Source organism: Onychomys torridus, chromosome 6 (genome assembly GCF_903995425.1).
Source record: "Onychomys torridus chromosome 6, mOncTor1.1, whole genome shotgun sequence".
In the NCBI taxonomy this organism is placed as follows: Eukaryota; Metazoa; Chordata; class Mammalia; order Rodentia; family Cricetidae; genus Onychomys; species Onychomys torridus.
The window spans coordinates 60,992,054-61,007,904 of NC_050448.1; the positions used below are offsets into that span (position 1 = coordinate 60,992,054).

The 15,851-nt window shown below is 43.5% G+C and overlaps 1 protein-coding gene across 8 annotated transcripts in view; it reads right to left on the reverse strand.

Moving 5' to 3' along the window:
* Tmem131l (transmembrane 131 like) overlaps positions 1–15,851 on the reverse strand; it is a 140,882-nt gene that overhangs the window by 61,709 nt on the left and 63,322 nt on the right. For all 8 annotated transcript variants that reach the window (XM_036190443.1, XM_036190445.1, XM_036190442.1 and 5 more), the window contains exons 4-7: positions 6,821–6,889; positions 1,847–1,970; positions 853–969; positions 25–135 (exon numbers count right to left, since the gene is read on the reverse strand). In XM_036190443.1, the coding sequence (XP_036046336.1) occupies positions 25–135; positions 853–969; positions 1,847–1,970; positions 6,821–6,889 (421 nt within the window). The remainder of the gene's footprint in view (positions 1–24; positions 136–852; positions 970–1,846; positions 1,971–6,820; positions 6,890–15,851) is intronic.

Genomic DNA, 15,851 nt, shown 5'->3' on the forward strand with positions numbered 1-15,851 from the left:
TCAAAGTAGCTCTATTAAAATGACCTGTGTCTGTGAAAGCTGAATACTTTGGACCTGCGGAAGCAGATAGTATGTGTTCGGCAGTTGCTCCGCAGACCCTTCTGTAGAGACTCTGTGAGTGCCCACTCCAGATACCTGCAGGGAAGCAAGAGAAGCATGCCTCTGTCAGTGTCAGAACGCCTTGTCTGCATGCACCTGATGACCATCTACCCTCATCTAAGAAAAACTAAATGTTCCTCATGACACATAAGCCCTCACAGGGTCACCTCTTCTGATGTGTTTAATGAAATCTGGTGAGAATTAGGCACAACTAACCAAATCTGATGCTTAGATTCCCCGGCGCCACATCTTCAGGATGCCCCGAGTACCATACTTGGGTTAAGATCCCTGTTCTGTGAACACCGGCAGCAAAATGATCTTTCACACACCCTTCTCACTATCTTGATTTGAGTAGTGATATGAACAGGGGGCTCCAGACTGCCACACACAGGGCAGTGTCTCCTGACCAGAAGTACTCCTGAGCAAGAGTAGGCAGGCCAAGTGTCTGAGTGGCTCTTAGTGCACCCCTCTCTCCTGTCTGAGAGAGAAGAGCCTGCTAGGTTTTACTCTAGAAAACTGTATGGTAGATAGTTTTGGCTTCATTCTAAGATACTTCAAGACCCAGGGTTTATCAGGCTGCAGGGGAGGTTCTGTGGCACACAAAGAGTGGAAGTTGATAGATTTAGCATCACTCTAGGTAATAGTTTAATGACATGAAATGGTAGGAAATCTCTCCAAGAGTCCTTTTAAAAAAAATAGTCAAGTTCTCTAAATCAACAGGCAAACTATGTGGCCAAAGGCAATGTTACTTACATGGTAGGAGAGGACTCCATGTGACGAGGTATTAATAAATAACAGGCTTTCAGTACTTCCTTCTTCAGTAGGTAAGAAAAGGATTCTGAAGGAAGTGCTCCCCAATGCTGGGATTACCTGAAAGGAAAGTACTGAGTCAGCCATCTAGAGAACTGTTGGCAGACTTGCCTTTTGATTGCTTCTGCAGACAGTCCCCTGCACATCCTGTGTCCCTTCTCAGCATCACGGAGCCCTGAACCCTCTCTAAACTGACCCTCCAGGGCAGACTGCCGACTCCTCGCAGATAACTGCCCCGTGCTCTCACTCCAGAGTGAGTCGTGTGCCTCGCCTGTCTACTCTCTCCTCTTCACACCCACATGTTCACACCTGTCATTAGCTAACCCAGTTCTGTTTCTATTTAAGTACAGAGGATAATGTACATGTGAGGATTTATTATTAAATATGTTGACATATTACTAAACCCAGGGACAGTGTTTATCCACATAAACCAAACCAAACCAACCACGAACCAACTGTGGAGGGGTTTCTCTGTTAACATTTCCTTGGTCTCAGTAGTTTGTGAATACTGTAACATCAAGCAGATATAGTAACCAAAATAAGTAAAAGCTTAAAGAAGTTCAAGGTCATTGAAAAACTACAGAAGACTATGGTCGGCAGCTCTGCCTCCATACAAGTTAACCACAAAAGCCCTGCTCACCAGGAGTCCTGGCTTTGTGAGAAGGTCTGAGAGGGTACAACTATAAACCCAGCACTAGTTACTGAAGCCTCAGCACCCATGGCAATCTTAAGAACAATAGTATAAACTTTTTCTAGCCATGATAAAACCATACTAAATATACATACATTACTACAGTTTCTTTAAACATGTTTCCCCATTAGGTATGCAGAGCCACTAAAGCTCTGAAAGAAAATGAAAGAAAAAGTGCACATAAAGCAAACAAAAATCTAGAAGATGGAAACATGGGTATCAGGGAAAAGGGATATCAACACTCACCCTGCAATGGACAGGCGGCACATGAAAATGTCTAGCAGCTGTAAACACCGAGTTCACCACAACCTCGCTCTCTCTGCTGGGGTTGTACGCATAGAGAAGCTTCGCTGCAGGATGCCCCAGGAACCTGGTTGGGGAAATGGAAAGGCAAGATACTTGTGATTATCAGTATCACTCACATACACATGCATACACTTACACACCACAATTTATGCTAAAGACTGAGCCCAGGGTGCCATGCATACCACTGAGCTACAGCACTAGCCCATGTATTTTTTTAAACCCCAGAGAGCTATCAACATTCACTAAAAATTTTAAGGAAGAAGAGGAAGAGAAGGGGAGGAAGAAGAGGAGGAGGAAGAGGAGGAGGAGATTGTACAGCTCTATCCTCAAGGCCAAAAGCCTCCATCATGGTGTGTTCAGCTGTAGCTGGTTGCAAGAGATCACAGCTGGATGTGCTGACAGCTGACAGGAGGGGCTGGGAAAATAAGTCTTCCTAATCGTGTGTGACGCTGGAGAGGGGCTAGAGTATCTAGGCTGTGGAGACCTGAAGGAAAGAGGCACCATCTACACAGCCATGGGGCGGTATCATCCATGGTGGGTAAGGACTTCCCAGAGTAGCTGGGGTTAGCCATGCTCTTATCAGTAACCCCTCATCCATGGTCTGTAAGGAAGTCCCATAAACTCACTGGTTATCCTTTGGTGAGATCAAGCTTTATTTTCATAAGCCGAATAACAATCTGCGCTCGGACTCCGTTTCTTTCTGTGTTGTAACAATTCAGCACATCTGGGTTATTAAGTGCTTTCATGTCTGTCTGTTTATAGAACTAAACATGTTCTGGCATGTACTAGCATATCTAGGGTTCTCATTTAAATCAAGATATATTTAGATAAGAAACTGCATCACCACGAAAGCTTCTCTGAGCCCACCACAAAAACACGAGGATCAAGGCCCGGCCTCCTAAGCTGAAGAAACGTGTGCACAAAAGGTTATCACTGAAATTAAGTGGTGGCAGACATATCCAAAGAATATTAGGCGGAATTTTTCCCTTTCTCACAGGACTGATGGATGATGTATGGAGGTGGCAAAAGAACAATACAAAGAAACCAAACCACAGCATCCAAGTCTTAGAAAAAGTTTATGGGACCACTGGTCAGCACAGAAATCCACATCCCTCCTCCAAACAGCCTATGTTAATTTACTCCTAATACTGGAGTAAGTACATTTTCACACTGAACTGTTTGGCAAATACATTTTTGTGATAGTTCAAAGAGGGAAGAGAGGGAGTTTTCATGGAACTCAGTCAGCACCATAGGAGAGCACTCAGGAGGCTGAGGTGGGGGAATTGCAAGTTCTAGGCCTGAGGTACAGAGAGAAATCCTGTCTCAAAAGCAAAACAACAAACAAAAACCTGTACAGGCAGAAAGCTTCACACACGATCTGAAAACTTCCCGCCAACCTCCCGGTAATGGTCTAATGGAGAGATCGTAATACCAGGGCTTTGGCTGGCAGCCTAGCAGGAGGACCACATAGCACAGGAGGGGCCTCCAGCCCAGCCATCTGCAATGGGTCTGGGTCATTTCATCTGACCCCTACTGTCTAGCACTGAATTCACTAGTTCAATTAGGGTGCAGCAGAGCCTGCAAGTCATTCTTCCAGCTACCCAAATCCACGGTTCTTATTAGTATGGCTCCAAAATAAACCTATTCCAGTTTAAGCAAAATCCTCATGTGTTGTACTCGTATTTCTTTAATTTTGTTCCAATTTTTCTAATAACAGAAATGTGCAGTTTATCCTAGCAGGATCGTAAGGCTGCTACCTTACACAGCAAGTCCAGAGCAGCCGGGTTACTCTGCCTCAGAAAGGGAAAAGTTCACCTTAGGAAGAACGATATGCATGTTGTTTCTCTCTGCTCCATGTTTGGACACTTTATCCCAGCTTTCATGGATACTTTTTTAAGTGCTCATCTTAATGGAAGATTTTAATACATCTGATGTGTATTTTAAATCATAAATAATTTAGAACCTCCACTTATAAATAAAATACACATTAGTGTGATTAAAGCCTTGGTTCTTTCAGTGTTTTAATTTTATTTACTTTTTTTTCATTTATGTGTAAGTGTATGCATCAACTGAATGAGTGCACGCCAGAAGCGTGTATATTGGGGGAGGACATCCACAGAGTTCAGACAAAGGTGTCAGATCTCCTGGAGCTGCAGTTACAGGTAGCTGTGAGATGCCCAATACGGGGCCTCTAAAATAGCAGCAAACATTCTTAACTGCTGAACTACCACTCCAGCCCCAAATATAATTCAATTAAAAAAAAAAATCTTTTACTACTAGGCATTGTGGCACACACCTTTAATCCCAGCACTTGGGAGGCAGAGGCAGGCAGATCTATGAATTCAAGCCCAGGCTGGTCTAGAGAGCAAGTTCCAGGACAGCCAGGGCTACACAGAGAAACCTTGTCTTAAAAAAAACAACAAAAACCCTATTGTAAACATAAGGGTCCCTTAATAAACCAGAGAGCTGGGCTCCTATCTGCCTTTCTTGCCATAAATGAGTAGAGACTTCAGTGGCTTTAAGAAAAAGGCACCAAGCAATCAACAAAGCTATTTAAACTTATTCCCCAATGCTTTACATACTATGCACATAACTGCGCACAAGTGTTCTGGTTTCCAAGAACTGCATTAAGAAGAGATGGTAGTTCCCTCCATAGCAGGGTGACTGCAGCCACCGTCCCAGCTGAGACAGAAGCCTCCTTAACTGGCTATTTTTAGCCTCCTTTTCAGTATTCTATTTTTACATGTGTTAAAAGGGTATGGATTTCCTTTGGTAGTGACAACTGGAAGATAATCTATTAATTTAATATGACAAAAGAATGATGAAAATGTATGAATGATTAGCACTTGAGGTCTTGGAACCAGCAGAATGTTAACCCTTAGAATAAGCTCCCAGGGAACGGAAGGAAGAGAAAGTGGCAACAAGATCCCAATTCTGCATCTAAAACGGAAACCAAGCTAGGAGAAAGTATGCTGTCTGTCTGAGGTTAATGTCAAAATAATAGGGGCAAATGCTGGACCAGGAAAGTGAGGGAATCCAGGTACGGTGGCTACTCACAGTTCTGATCTGTCAGGTGAGGGCTGGGAACTGAGCACGAGTGTACACGTATGTACACATACACACACACATACACACACACACACATACACACACACACACACACACACACACACACACACACACACTTTCCTTAAAGAAAAAAAACTGTGTGTGAACTACTCACTCAGATTTGAAGTTAATGAGACTATAAGTCATCTTATTTACATTATCAGCTAAATGATTATAAACTCAGCTTTTAACAAGTTTCTTTATCTAAAACTAAAAATATAGTAATTCAATACAAAATACTCTGGGCATGGTAGCACATGCCTTTAATCCCAGCACTCAGGAGGCAGAGCCAGGCAGATCTCTGCAACTTTCAAACCAGCACAGCTATAGTGTAAGACCTTGTCATTAATTAAATAATAAAGTGATTAAATCAGCACCTAGAATCTTGTAAAGTCAGTAAAATACCTCAACAATTTTATCTCTTCCTCCTTTTAGAAAAATTTCCTTTAAGTAATCTCAGCAAGACATTTCATTTCCAAGTCCGTCCGCCCCTGTTGTTCTGGCTTCAGAAACTTAGAAGGAAATGACAAAAATGGCAGATGAGTGCCCAGAGCCACTGACCCCACTGCCTGGTGGTCACTCATCACCACGTGACTCCACCAGCGTTGCCTGAACTCCTGGAGTGTGGCAGCAGGCCCTGTGAGCCTCCGCAAAGCTTCAAGGAGGCCAATTTGAGGATATATCTTTTTAACACCACCTTCCTCTGCACACGAGGAGCTCAGTACAGTTGTTAAGTTTGAACTGCATCACAGACAAGAGTTCTAAGCTGCCTCCTCTCCAGCCTCCACCTCCTCTTCCTCGTGGGATCCCAAAGCCTGAATGTCTTCATTCATGGTTCTTAACACCGAGTCTCCTCACAGCTGATCTCACCATCTCTACCCAAATGTCCACAACTGACTCCAGATACTGTCGCTAGAGTACAACTTCCAGGCTGAAGGCATGGCAGGAAAGGTCAACAACTACTTCTGGCCTCAAAGAATTCAGAAACCATCAGTACGCGGTTTTCATAGTAGAAAAGAATCCAACTTATTCCAGAAAACCAGGGGCTTGACATTGCCTTCCTACTGAAGTCTAGTCACTATCAAACGGTATAAAGCGTATCATTAAATAACTAACGGGGAGCTAATGTACATCTCAGCAGGAAAGCGTAGGCCTGGCATGGACAAGGCCCTAACTTCCATCCTTAGCACTGCAAAGCAAGCAACAACAAAATCAAGAAAGGACTTCAAACAACTTTTGCACTCTCCCTTTCATGGAAATATTCCTTTACAAGTCTCAGCTTAGATATCCTATCATGTTATTAATATGCTTAAAATATAACACTGTGGCCGGGCGCACACCTTTAATCCCAGCACTTGGGAAGCAGAGGCAGATATCTTTGTGAGTTCGAGGCCAGCCTGGTCTACCGAGCGAGCTCCAGGAAAGACGCAAAAAAGCTACACAGAGAAACCCTGCCTCGAAATAAATAAATGAATGAATGAATGAATGAACCAACCAACCAACCCTGTGTATATATCATCATATAAAAGATACACCAAGAATAGGGGCTGGAGAGAGGGCTGAGTGGGTATCAGCTTACACTGCTCTTACAGAAGACTGGGCCTCAGTTCTCAGCACCCACACTGGGTAGTTCACAAATGCCTGTAACTCCAGCTCTAGGATACAATGCCCTCTTCTAGCTCCTGTGGGCATCTGCACATAACCACACCTCCCAACACATACATATATAATTAAAAATAAAAAAATCTAGGAAGATATACTGGAGATAAATACAAATATAATGAATTATAATAAAAAGATACTTACTGTATTCCAAAATCTAGAACTGATGGCTGAAAATGTAAGCCTTTTCCAATAAAAAGTTTCTCAGAGAAGCTAAAAGACAAGAAAAAAGAAGAGACATTAATTGCTATAATTTTAAATTTTAGATGTTGCAGTCATGTACATAGGCCATCAACTTTAAATTCAAGAGATATAATTTTACTCCCTTACAAATAAATATGAACTAGAGTTGAAAAAACTTTTGACATTCTTACTTTACAGTTAATATAACATTTATCAAGTGTACAGATCTTGTCAGCATGGGGATGACATGAGGCCCCACTTAATGATTAGTAGGTTTCTTTCTACATGAAATCAGATAATGGGCCGATCTTCATATACCCAGTGTAAAGAAAACCACCCAGGTAAAGTAGGTGTAAGGACACCTTGGCCCCTAAATTTGTTAGACTAAAGGTCAACAGAGAAGGGTCTGTGTGTCGTAGCCAGGCCAGCTCCTGAAAGCAGGCATAATCTCCAACAAGGTCTGCATTTTAGTCCTTTATATTTGTTTTTTTTTGTGATGAGTTACTCTGTAGCCCAGGCTAGGCTGCTAACTCACTATGCAGCTCAGGCTGATCTCAAACTCCTGAGTGCTGGAAATATAAATATGAACCATTGTTCATGGTATCTATTTTTAAGAATAAGAATCGCATAAAATCTCACATGGTGAGTCACACTTTTAGCACTGGTTATTCATTATTGTGATCTCATCTCCTTTTAAAGGTCACAGGGCTAGAGAGATGGTTCAGAAGTTAAGGGCACTTCCCACTCTTTAGAGGATCCAGGTTCAGTTCCCAGCATCTACATAGTGACTCACAACCATCTTTAATTCCAGTTCCAAGGGACCTGACTGCCCTTTTGACTGACTCCATTGGGCACCAGGCACATACATGCTACACATATATGCATACATACAAGCAAAACATTATATACATAAAATAAAATAAATATTATTTGAAAGTCAATGGCCATAGATCAATCCAGTAGGAAAACATACCAAACACGTTAATGAAAAATATAATAAAAATACAACAAAAATATAAACATCTAGATAGATTAGTTAGATAGGTAGACAGACAGACAGACATAGGACAATTTGAAAGTTACATAACCCAGAGATGTTTAACTCGAGAAGCTCCTTAAGTAAGCGTGTTTTATTTGGAGACTCAAAATAGCTTTCCATAATAGAATCTTGCCATCTTTTCCTCCTCCCTAAAAGCCCCCAGGATGCTGGTCCAGCTGGACCTTTAATCTTCCAGCTAGTAACTTTGTGACCTTTAGCAGATCTTTCTTGAAAGCACAATCTACAGAGGGTTGGAGACCCAGCCCCACAGTCCTCACTCACTATTCCAGCTGCAGTCTTTTCTTCCGTCCCTCTGCATCATCATCAAATGCCCTTCCTCACACCCTCTAATCCCCCTCCCCCGTCCTTTCTTGGTTAGAGGTACCTAGTCTTCATCCTATCTCCAATACCAGCTGTGTTAATAATAAAAGCAGCGCTTTGGTCTCATCTACCTAGCTGTCGTCAACTTTTCCACCCTACAGAGAGTGGACACAGAGGAGGTGTGCTGCTTACTGGACTCCTCCAAACCACCAAAGTCCAGCACTAATGCTTCGATTTGCCTGTAAAAAAGACCACCAGCTGCCTCCAGAACAGAAGTGAAAATCTCATCTGTCTACCAAGGGTACCCACTCTCCATACTAAGCTAGTCAAGGATTAGCATTCCAGGAGAAACATAGCAGCCTTAGAGAAGCTACAGAAATGTGCTGCATTAATAATGAGCAACAACAATTAATAGCAGTCTTCCTGTCTAGTGCAGTGAGAAGTAAGTTGATCATCAGGTTTTGTACATGGTTTCCAAGTGGACAGATGAAGTCTGGAGGATTTCATCAACTCACCAGGCTCACAAAGAGGCATAGCCAGAATCCTAATTGAGATCTGTAGCAGCTGGACTAGAGAATGCTATCAAGTTTAGGCACCAAACGACCTTCAAGGAACCAACTAAGCCTAGCCCACTGGAAAACAGCCTGGATTGCAGAGGTCTCATAAGCCTGGTTCCACACTCATGGCCACTGCCTTCCTGTCCTGAGTGGGTCAGTAACTTAATTTGTCAGTGTCTGCCTTATTATCTAAAGAGTCAGGGGACCACAGTACTTAGCTTACAGCTGTTCAGAGGACAAAAAGCCTTTGCTTCAAGCCTGAACATGGTTTATGTAATAACCATAGGATCATGTTACAAAGAGGATGACATTCATCTAACCAAAAAAGCAAAGAAGACAAATGGAAAGGCCACTGGGGCTCAATGTCCATGCTGGCCTCTGGAGTGAGAGGTCCCAATGGAGTGACAGTGACTGTCTATGAATAGAATAAATTAAACACAGACCTGGACTACATCCCACACAACACATTTTCAAATTCCACAATCAGAAATTTCATGTACTCAACAAAAACCAGGCAACTGAGGAATCAATGTAAATTATGCAGCAGAAATATCCCCAAATTTCTCTAACTTTAAATAGAAAAACAAAATCCCATCAGTGATTTTTTTTACCCTAGACTCAAAGAAAAGATTCATTTTCCTCATTAGTAGATTTTTACCGGTCTCACCTGCTTTGAAAATTTAGAAAACACACAAAATTTAGAAAACATATCAAGGCATATGGAAGTTTAACATTAAGCTAAAATAATGGTAAATAATAATAATAACAACAACAACAACAATGGTAAAAGCCCATAAGAGGCAGTATTGATCTAAAGAGTCCTCTCACACAAGCTACCAGACAGGATGGCTGCTGGTTGAGATTACAATTCCCTCCCCAAGGCAGGCCCCACAAACTACAATATCACTTTTCACAATAAATCTTTGAAACCGATCCTGCCCAACCTTTGTCTTAAAGCCTCAGAGCCATCCTTATTTAGGTAAAAGACCTTCTTCATCCTGATCCTTCCTCAACCTTCCTGCCTGCCTCCCCATAAGCCTTGACTCATGCGGGTCCTCTGCAATACCCTTTATAATAAATAGAACAGGGAACAAATGTTTCCCTGACATCTGTGAGTGGCTCTATCCAATGTATCAAAAACCTGGGGGTTGAGGGAACCTTATCTACAGCCTGTGGGTCAGAAGCATGAGTGAAAGAACGTGGGCCTGTGGCTTGACCCTCAAGTGGGGAAGAGCCTTGGGGACTGGTCTTGGTCTGTAGGCTCTGACAAGACAGAAAATGTCAGAACTGAGCTAGACTAAAGGTCTACTGCAGACTGAGCACTGCTAGCTAATGGGGAAGTCCCACACTTCTAGGAGTCACAGAAATCCTTTGTGTTCATTACTGTGGTGCTAAGTTAAGGAGAAAAGGTGGCTGGCTTTCCAGCAGTGAGTAAGTAGCTAGTAGCCATAATTTAGTCACATACAGATGTCAAAACTTATCCTCAAATTATCAGTGCTAAGAACTTAATCTGTGTTCGAAAGCCAAAGTCATTTCCAAACCAACACCTTCAAAGAAATAATCCTTAGAGGCCCCAGCAAATGAACAATGAGCCACCTTTTCCCCTCCATTGTTCCACAAGCCAATGCTAACTTTGACATTTCAGAACCCATTATGCAGGAATGTCCAATCTCACCTGGCCTCTTTTACTCTAGGGGGTCCTATATGGCACAAAGGAAACACAGGCATCTTGCCGAAGCCCAACGTAAGCTATGTATTTTAAATTCTTACCCTGGATCTGTTAAAAGAGAACAATACAGGAGGAGCAGTCCTGCTTCCCGGATAGCGACAGGGATGGACCACACAGGTGGTAAAGCCCTGTCACTCTTATCTATGTACCCACTATTCCTCACACTCCATCCTGCTGGAAGATGGTGATTGAGACTGAACCCAGAACCTTGTGCGAGCCGACAGCAAGCTTTACTTCTGATCTACAGCTTATTTAAATCCTTATTTTAGAGATGCCCACCTTCTGCAGAGAACAGAACCCTTTCAGCAGCCAGACACAGCTAGAAGCAAGGTCTATCTTTGTCTAAATGACCCAGATCAAGGCATGCCATACTTTTTAAAAAGGCATATCTCTGTCTAAATGATCCAAATTCTTCTGTCTTTCTCTTTTCCCTAAACTCTGGCCACATGTTTCTCTATACATATAAAATAAAACCAAATACAATAAAATTAAATGAAAAATAAGCTTGAAACGGTGGCTAGTCCAAGGGAAAAGCCGTGTGATCAGAAATGAGACTTTGAGTCAGATGCAGCTGTAATAAGATCCCATGGTGCAGGACTCAGTTCCCTCTTCTGCAGAATGGGTGTGCGGTGCTGGATGTAACTGACATTCTCAGAACTATGTAGACACATAGACTCCTTACTCCACCTTTATCTAGCTGCTGGGGTCATATGTACCCTTTTAGAAACAAGAGCTTAGACAAGAAAATGAATTAACTATAGCCAGCTCTTCAGGCTGTTCAGGGGGCTTGTCATCTGTTCAAAGACAATGCTCCACCTTTCTCAACCATGGAAGCACTGGGACAGGTAAGAAACATGACCTCCTTAGGCCACAACCTGGGTGTGTGGGTGAGCGAGCAGGCAAACCCCAAGGCTCTCCTACCAAGAAAAATGAGGACCTTCCTGGGGAAAAAAAACAGCAAAGGTTTCTTTTTCTTTTTAACCATGGGGGAACCCTGGACCTCAGGTACCTCAGGTATGCTAGGCTGGTACCACTCTGTTACTGAGTTCCAGCCCCAGCTCCAACAGAGTGCAGGGATGGGGCTGTATGACAGGAACCTCAATGAACAGCTACCACAGTTGAACACTAGATGGAGGCCATAGCCAGACGTGCTGAGAACGGAAGCAGAGAGAGGGAGTGGGTGGGAGACAGCAGAGCAGGGCCAGCCTGAGCCTGGAGCGGCTCCCAGAAAAGGTTCTGTTGGGACCACCGGGTGTGCTGGCCAGGTCCACAGGTGCTCAACCGTGCTCCGGCGGACAGAGCCAGCTAGGCTTCCCTCCTAAAAAAATGACCACGCACTGCTTCAAAGGATGGCCTGCTCTTTCCACACAACTGAATGGAACCACACAGTGACTACCACGGAAGAAGCAGGCAAGGAACCTAACTCTTCTCTATACTCCTCAACGGTCTTTTCCAACAGCGGCACTCAGAGCCTTACCATCTATCAAGCTGGCTGCCTTTTAATAAACTGTTCCAACACCTAGACAGCACAGCAGGTTTCTTAAAAATTCAAATTTTAAAAACAATTTAAAGCCAAGACAATGGCTTTGGCCAATGAATAAGAACAAAAAGGAGAAATAAACAAAAGAAATGGTACATACTCATATCACAAAGCCTCTGTATCAAAAAGGAGGAACAAATTACTCCATGAAGAAATAATGTTCATGTCTCCATTCTAAGACATTTTACATTAAGGACCTACTCACTAGACTGTTCTCATTGCTCACAACAACACACTATGGCAGTAACAGAAATGTTTCCAGACCTGTGGCCTCTGTGAAGGAAAGGTTTCCTGCATGGATACCTTTGCATCCATTCTTCTCAGTGGTATGTACCCCAATGAGATACCCATTCCCCCGAACAAACAACAGGCATTTCTAGGACTCAGTTCCAGTTCTCAGAGGCCTTTGAGAATTTAGTTTTTGCACAGTGTGCAGCTGTACCACAAATCAATCCCCGCAGAGACAGAAAATGCCCATCTTGAGGCAGGCCTTACTGACTTGTCTTCTGTGGATCCAGACCATGAAGTGAACAGTTTGCTTTATGTGTGTTCCCCACCACTGACATATAAGCTATTATCCCACCTGGTCATTGGCAGGACACTCTAAAACCACCAGCCAACAGAAACTTATGGAAGGGTTGGTTACCTCAGGTAACAGGAAGTCGACTAGCATACATTCCAATTTCATACATGAGGAAATGACCAAATTTGCCAAACCATTTGCCAAAGCCCTCCTGCTCCAGGGTAGAGATGGGATGTGGACACACTGGGAACCCCTGGCTTCATGGCCTGCCCTTTCCTTATTATCCTGTAGCCCTCCCACTCTCCTGCTAAAGGCACTAGTGATCCATACGCGTGTGCCCGCCGTGGAGTCCTGGTGAGCTTCCTTAATCTCTCTGCTGGCTGCCATCTCTGGAGCAGCCCTCCCTGGGTTTCTAGGAAACTGTTCCTGTATGCCCTCCTCCTTGACAGCTGCACCATCCTGTCTACCCCTCTCTGGCTCCTCGTTCTCTGTGCATCTCTGCACAAGTCTTTCTAAGGCTCTTCCTCCCAGCTCCTTCTCTTCCTCTGGCCAGAGGTTCCTGCCCCCCACTAGGTCTGCCATCTCTAAGCCTGTGTTGATTCATCACAAAGACCTTTGTTATTTGGTGGCTATTCAGGACCTACCTGACAACATTTGTACGTTTTCCACACTACAGCTTCTGAACTTGGAACTGGCCAAGCTTTGCGAGCTCCCCTTGCAGCTAGGGTACTGTCACATGACCAAGATGTGACCACAGTGACTCACCGGAGGCAGGGCAGCAGGCACTGAGAAGATGGGAGGGAGGGAGGGAGGGAGGGAGGGAGGGAGGGAGGGAGGGAGGGAGGCAGAGTTCCTCATGTGAGCAACTGTGTTAGTGGCAAAGGTGGCAGTGTCCCCAGCAGTTTCTTTTGACAGTCATTCTAGCTGCTAAGTCCCCGCTTGCTTGTATTCCCCAAGTCCAGTCTTAATTCTTCCTAGAGATCCCGTCAGCTTCCAGTATCTTCAAGAAATCCTTTTTTTTTTTATTTTATTTTATTATTTATTTATTTATTTATTTATTTTGGTTAAAAGCTGGCAACTGTTACTGTGGTTTAACTGATTCATCCCCCAAGCTTGTGTATCTGGAGCAGAGACTCCTCTGTGAAGCTCCTGGCTTGACATTCCATCTGTACCAGACCGGCCTCTTGGAGGGACAGTTGCCAGCACCTCCGGGTGGAATCCAAGATGGCAGTGGGCTTGGTGTGTGAGATTCCTGCCTTGCAGAGTGGCTTGCCTATGTGCCCACGAGGAAGTCATGTGGGCACCCCACTCCTGTAGCTGTCCTTAACTCCACAAGCAAGTGGTTCTAAGGAGTCCCCAAGGATTTCATACTTTCACACCACTTAACTTTCGTGTTCTCCATATCCACTCTCGGGACTTTATTTTCAAAAAGCACTGTATTTGCAATTCAAAAAACTTCAAAATATGCCATTGCATTCACACATTAGTCACAGTGCACTCTGCATGCTGCAAAGAACTCTTGTAGCCACATGGACTGTAAAAATCTGTCAAAGAACAGACCAGCAATTAAGTGCCTATTTCCCTGGTTCCTGCTCCAACTTTCTTCTTTCTTCAATTCTTCGAACTCCTTTGTGGTTTAAAGACTGACATCTTTCCTAGACTCTAGAGGTAAGTCATACTATCATGTTAAAATAATTTGAATATGATTTCATAATGTGCAAAATAAAAAATCCATTTTGCCTTTCTCCCAGCTCTGGGACACCAAGATAGCACAAAAGATAATTTAGTAATAGATGTCTGCAGCAGTAATCTTACACACAGCAAGGGAGACAATGCAGAACTTCACACAGAGAACAAAGGTAATAGGCAGACTAGGGATAGTGTTTTTCTCCCTTCAGTATAGACAAGCAATACAGCCATGCTCAGTTCCCAAAGCGTCCTTATAAATTTTAGCATTTACAGTCCTTGAAGGTGTGTGCTACGGTTTGGAGAAGTCCCCCAAAGACCCATGTACTAAAGACATGGTCTGCAGTCTGTGGCTCTACAGGGAAATGGCAGGTAAGGCCCAATAGGATTTAGAAACTGGAGGCATGGCCCTGAAGGAGATATTGAGACTCTAGATCCTTCTTTTCCTATCTCTAGAGCCTTCTCTTCCTCCCTTCACTCCCCATACCCTCTCCCCTCACACACACACACCCCAGGAAGAAAGACCAGAGGTAAAAGGTTTTATAGCTCTGTCATCACCGTGTGCGACTTCCCAGACTCCAAAGGAGGGAGGCCAACCCACCATGGAATGAAACCTCTAAAACAGCAAGGCAAAATAAACCTTTCTCTCTACAGGCTGACTAGTATAGGTATTTTATCCCTGTGATGAAAAGCCAGTAATAGTGAGCCTGCCTCTTTAAAAGATTATCTGAAAGCTCTTGAATCAATCTGATAGCTGGACTTGTTTTTATTATAATACAGGAAGAGCAGGCTATGGACATTCATTTCTTCTATTTGCATTAGGATCTCACCACAGCAAAGGTGGAGAGTTTCAAGAGTCAAAGACAAAGACGACAGGCTGCCTCACTATTGTGGATATCCTCCACCCCTGGTGATGGGCATCACACACAACCCAGGATGAAGTACAGGTCCTAATCACTCGGGGAGTTCACAGGAGGAAATGATCACTCGCTCTGGAAGGAGAGCCATCTGAAAGGGGTCTAGAGATCTTATATACTGTCCTCAGGTAAAGTCCGGAAAATAGTTTGAAACAAAGGGGAAAACTCAAGACAAATTATAAAAAAAGGGTTAATGACAAAAACTGAAGCAAATAAAATGTCTCAGTTTCCCAACAGGATGAGAGAAGGACCCTGTAACTGTATTTTCCACAGCAGCACCTCAATTGAAATACATTTCACTGACTTATCTTTATCTCAACACAGGGAGCCAGCAGGATGGTTCAGCCTAAATGTGCTTCCCAGCCAGCCTACAACCCCAGTCTGAGCCCCAGAACCCACAGTAAGGAAGGGGAGAACTGACCACTGTACGCCATCCTCTGACCTCAACATACACCCCATTGCATAAATCTGTGTGTGTGTGTTTGTGTGTGTGTATGTATGCTTCACACATACCATAAATAAGTGTGAAATAAAACAAAATAAAAATAGAAAGTCCCAACATGAGAAAATGATCAAATAATGTTTATACAAAACACAGACTGTTAGTAACACTGCCTGAGAAATCTAGTGAACTTTTCTAAGCTTTCTAAGTGCTTCGTGAAGGGCGGGTTCAGGGTCTG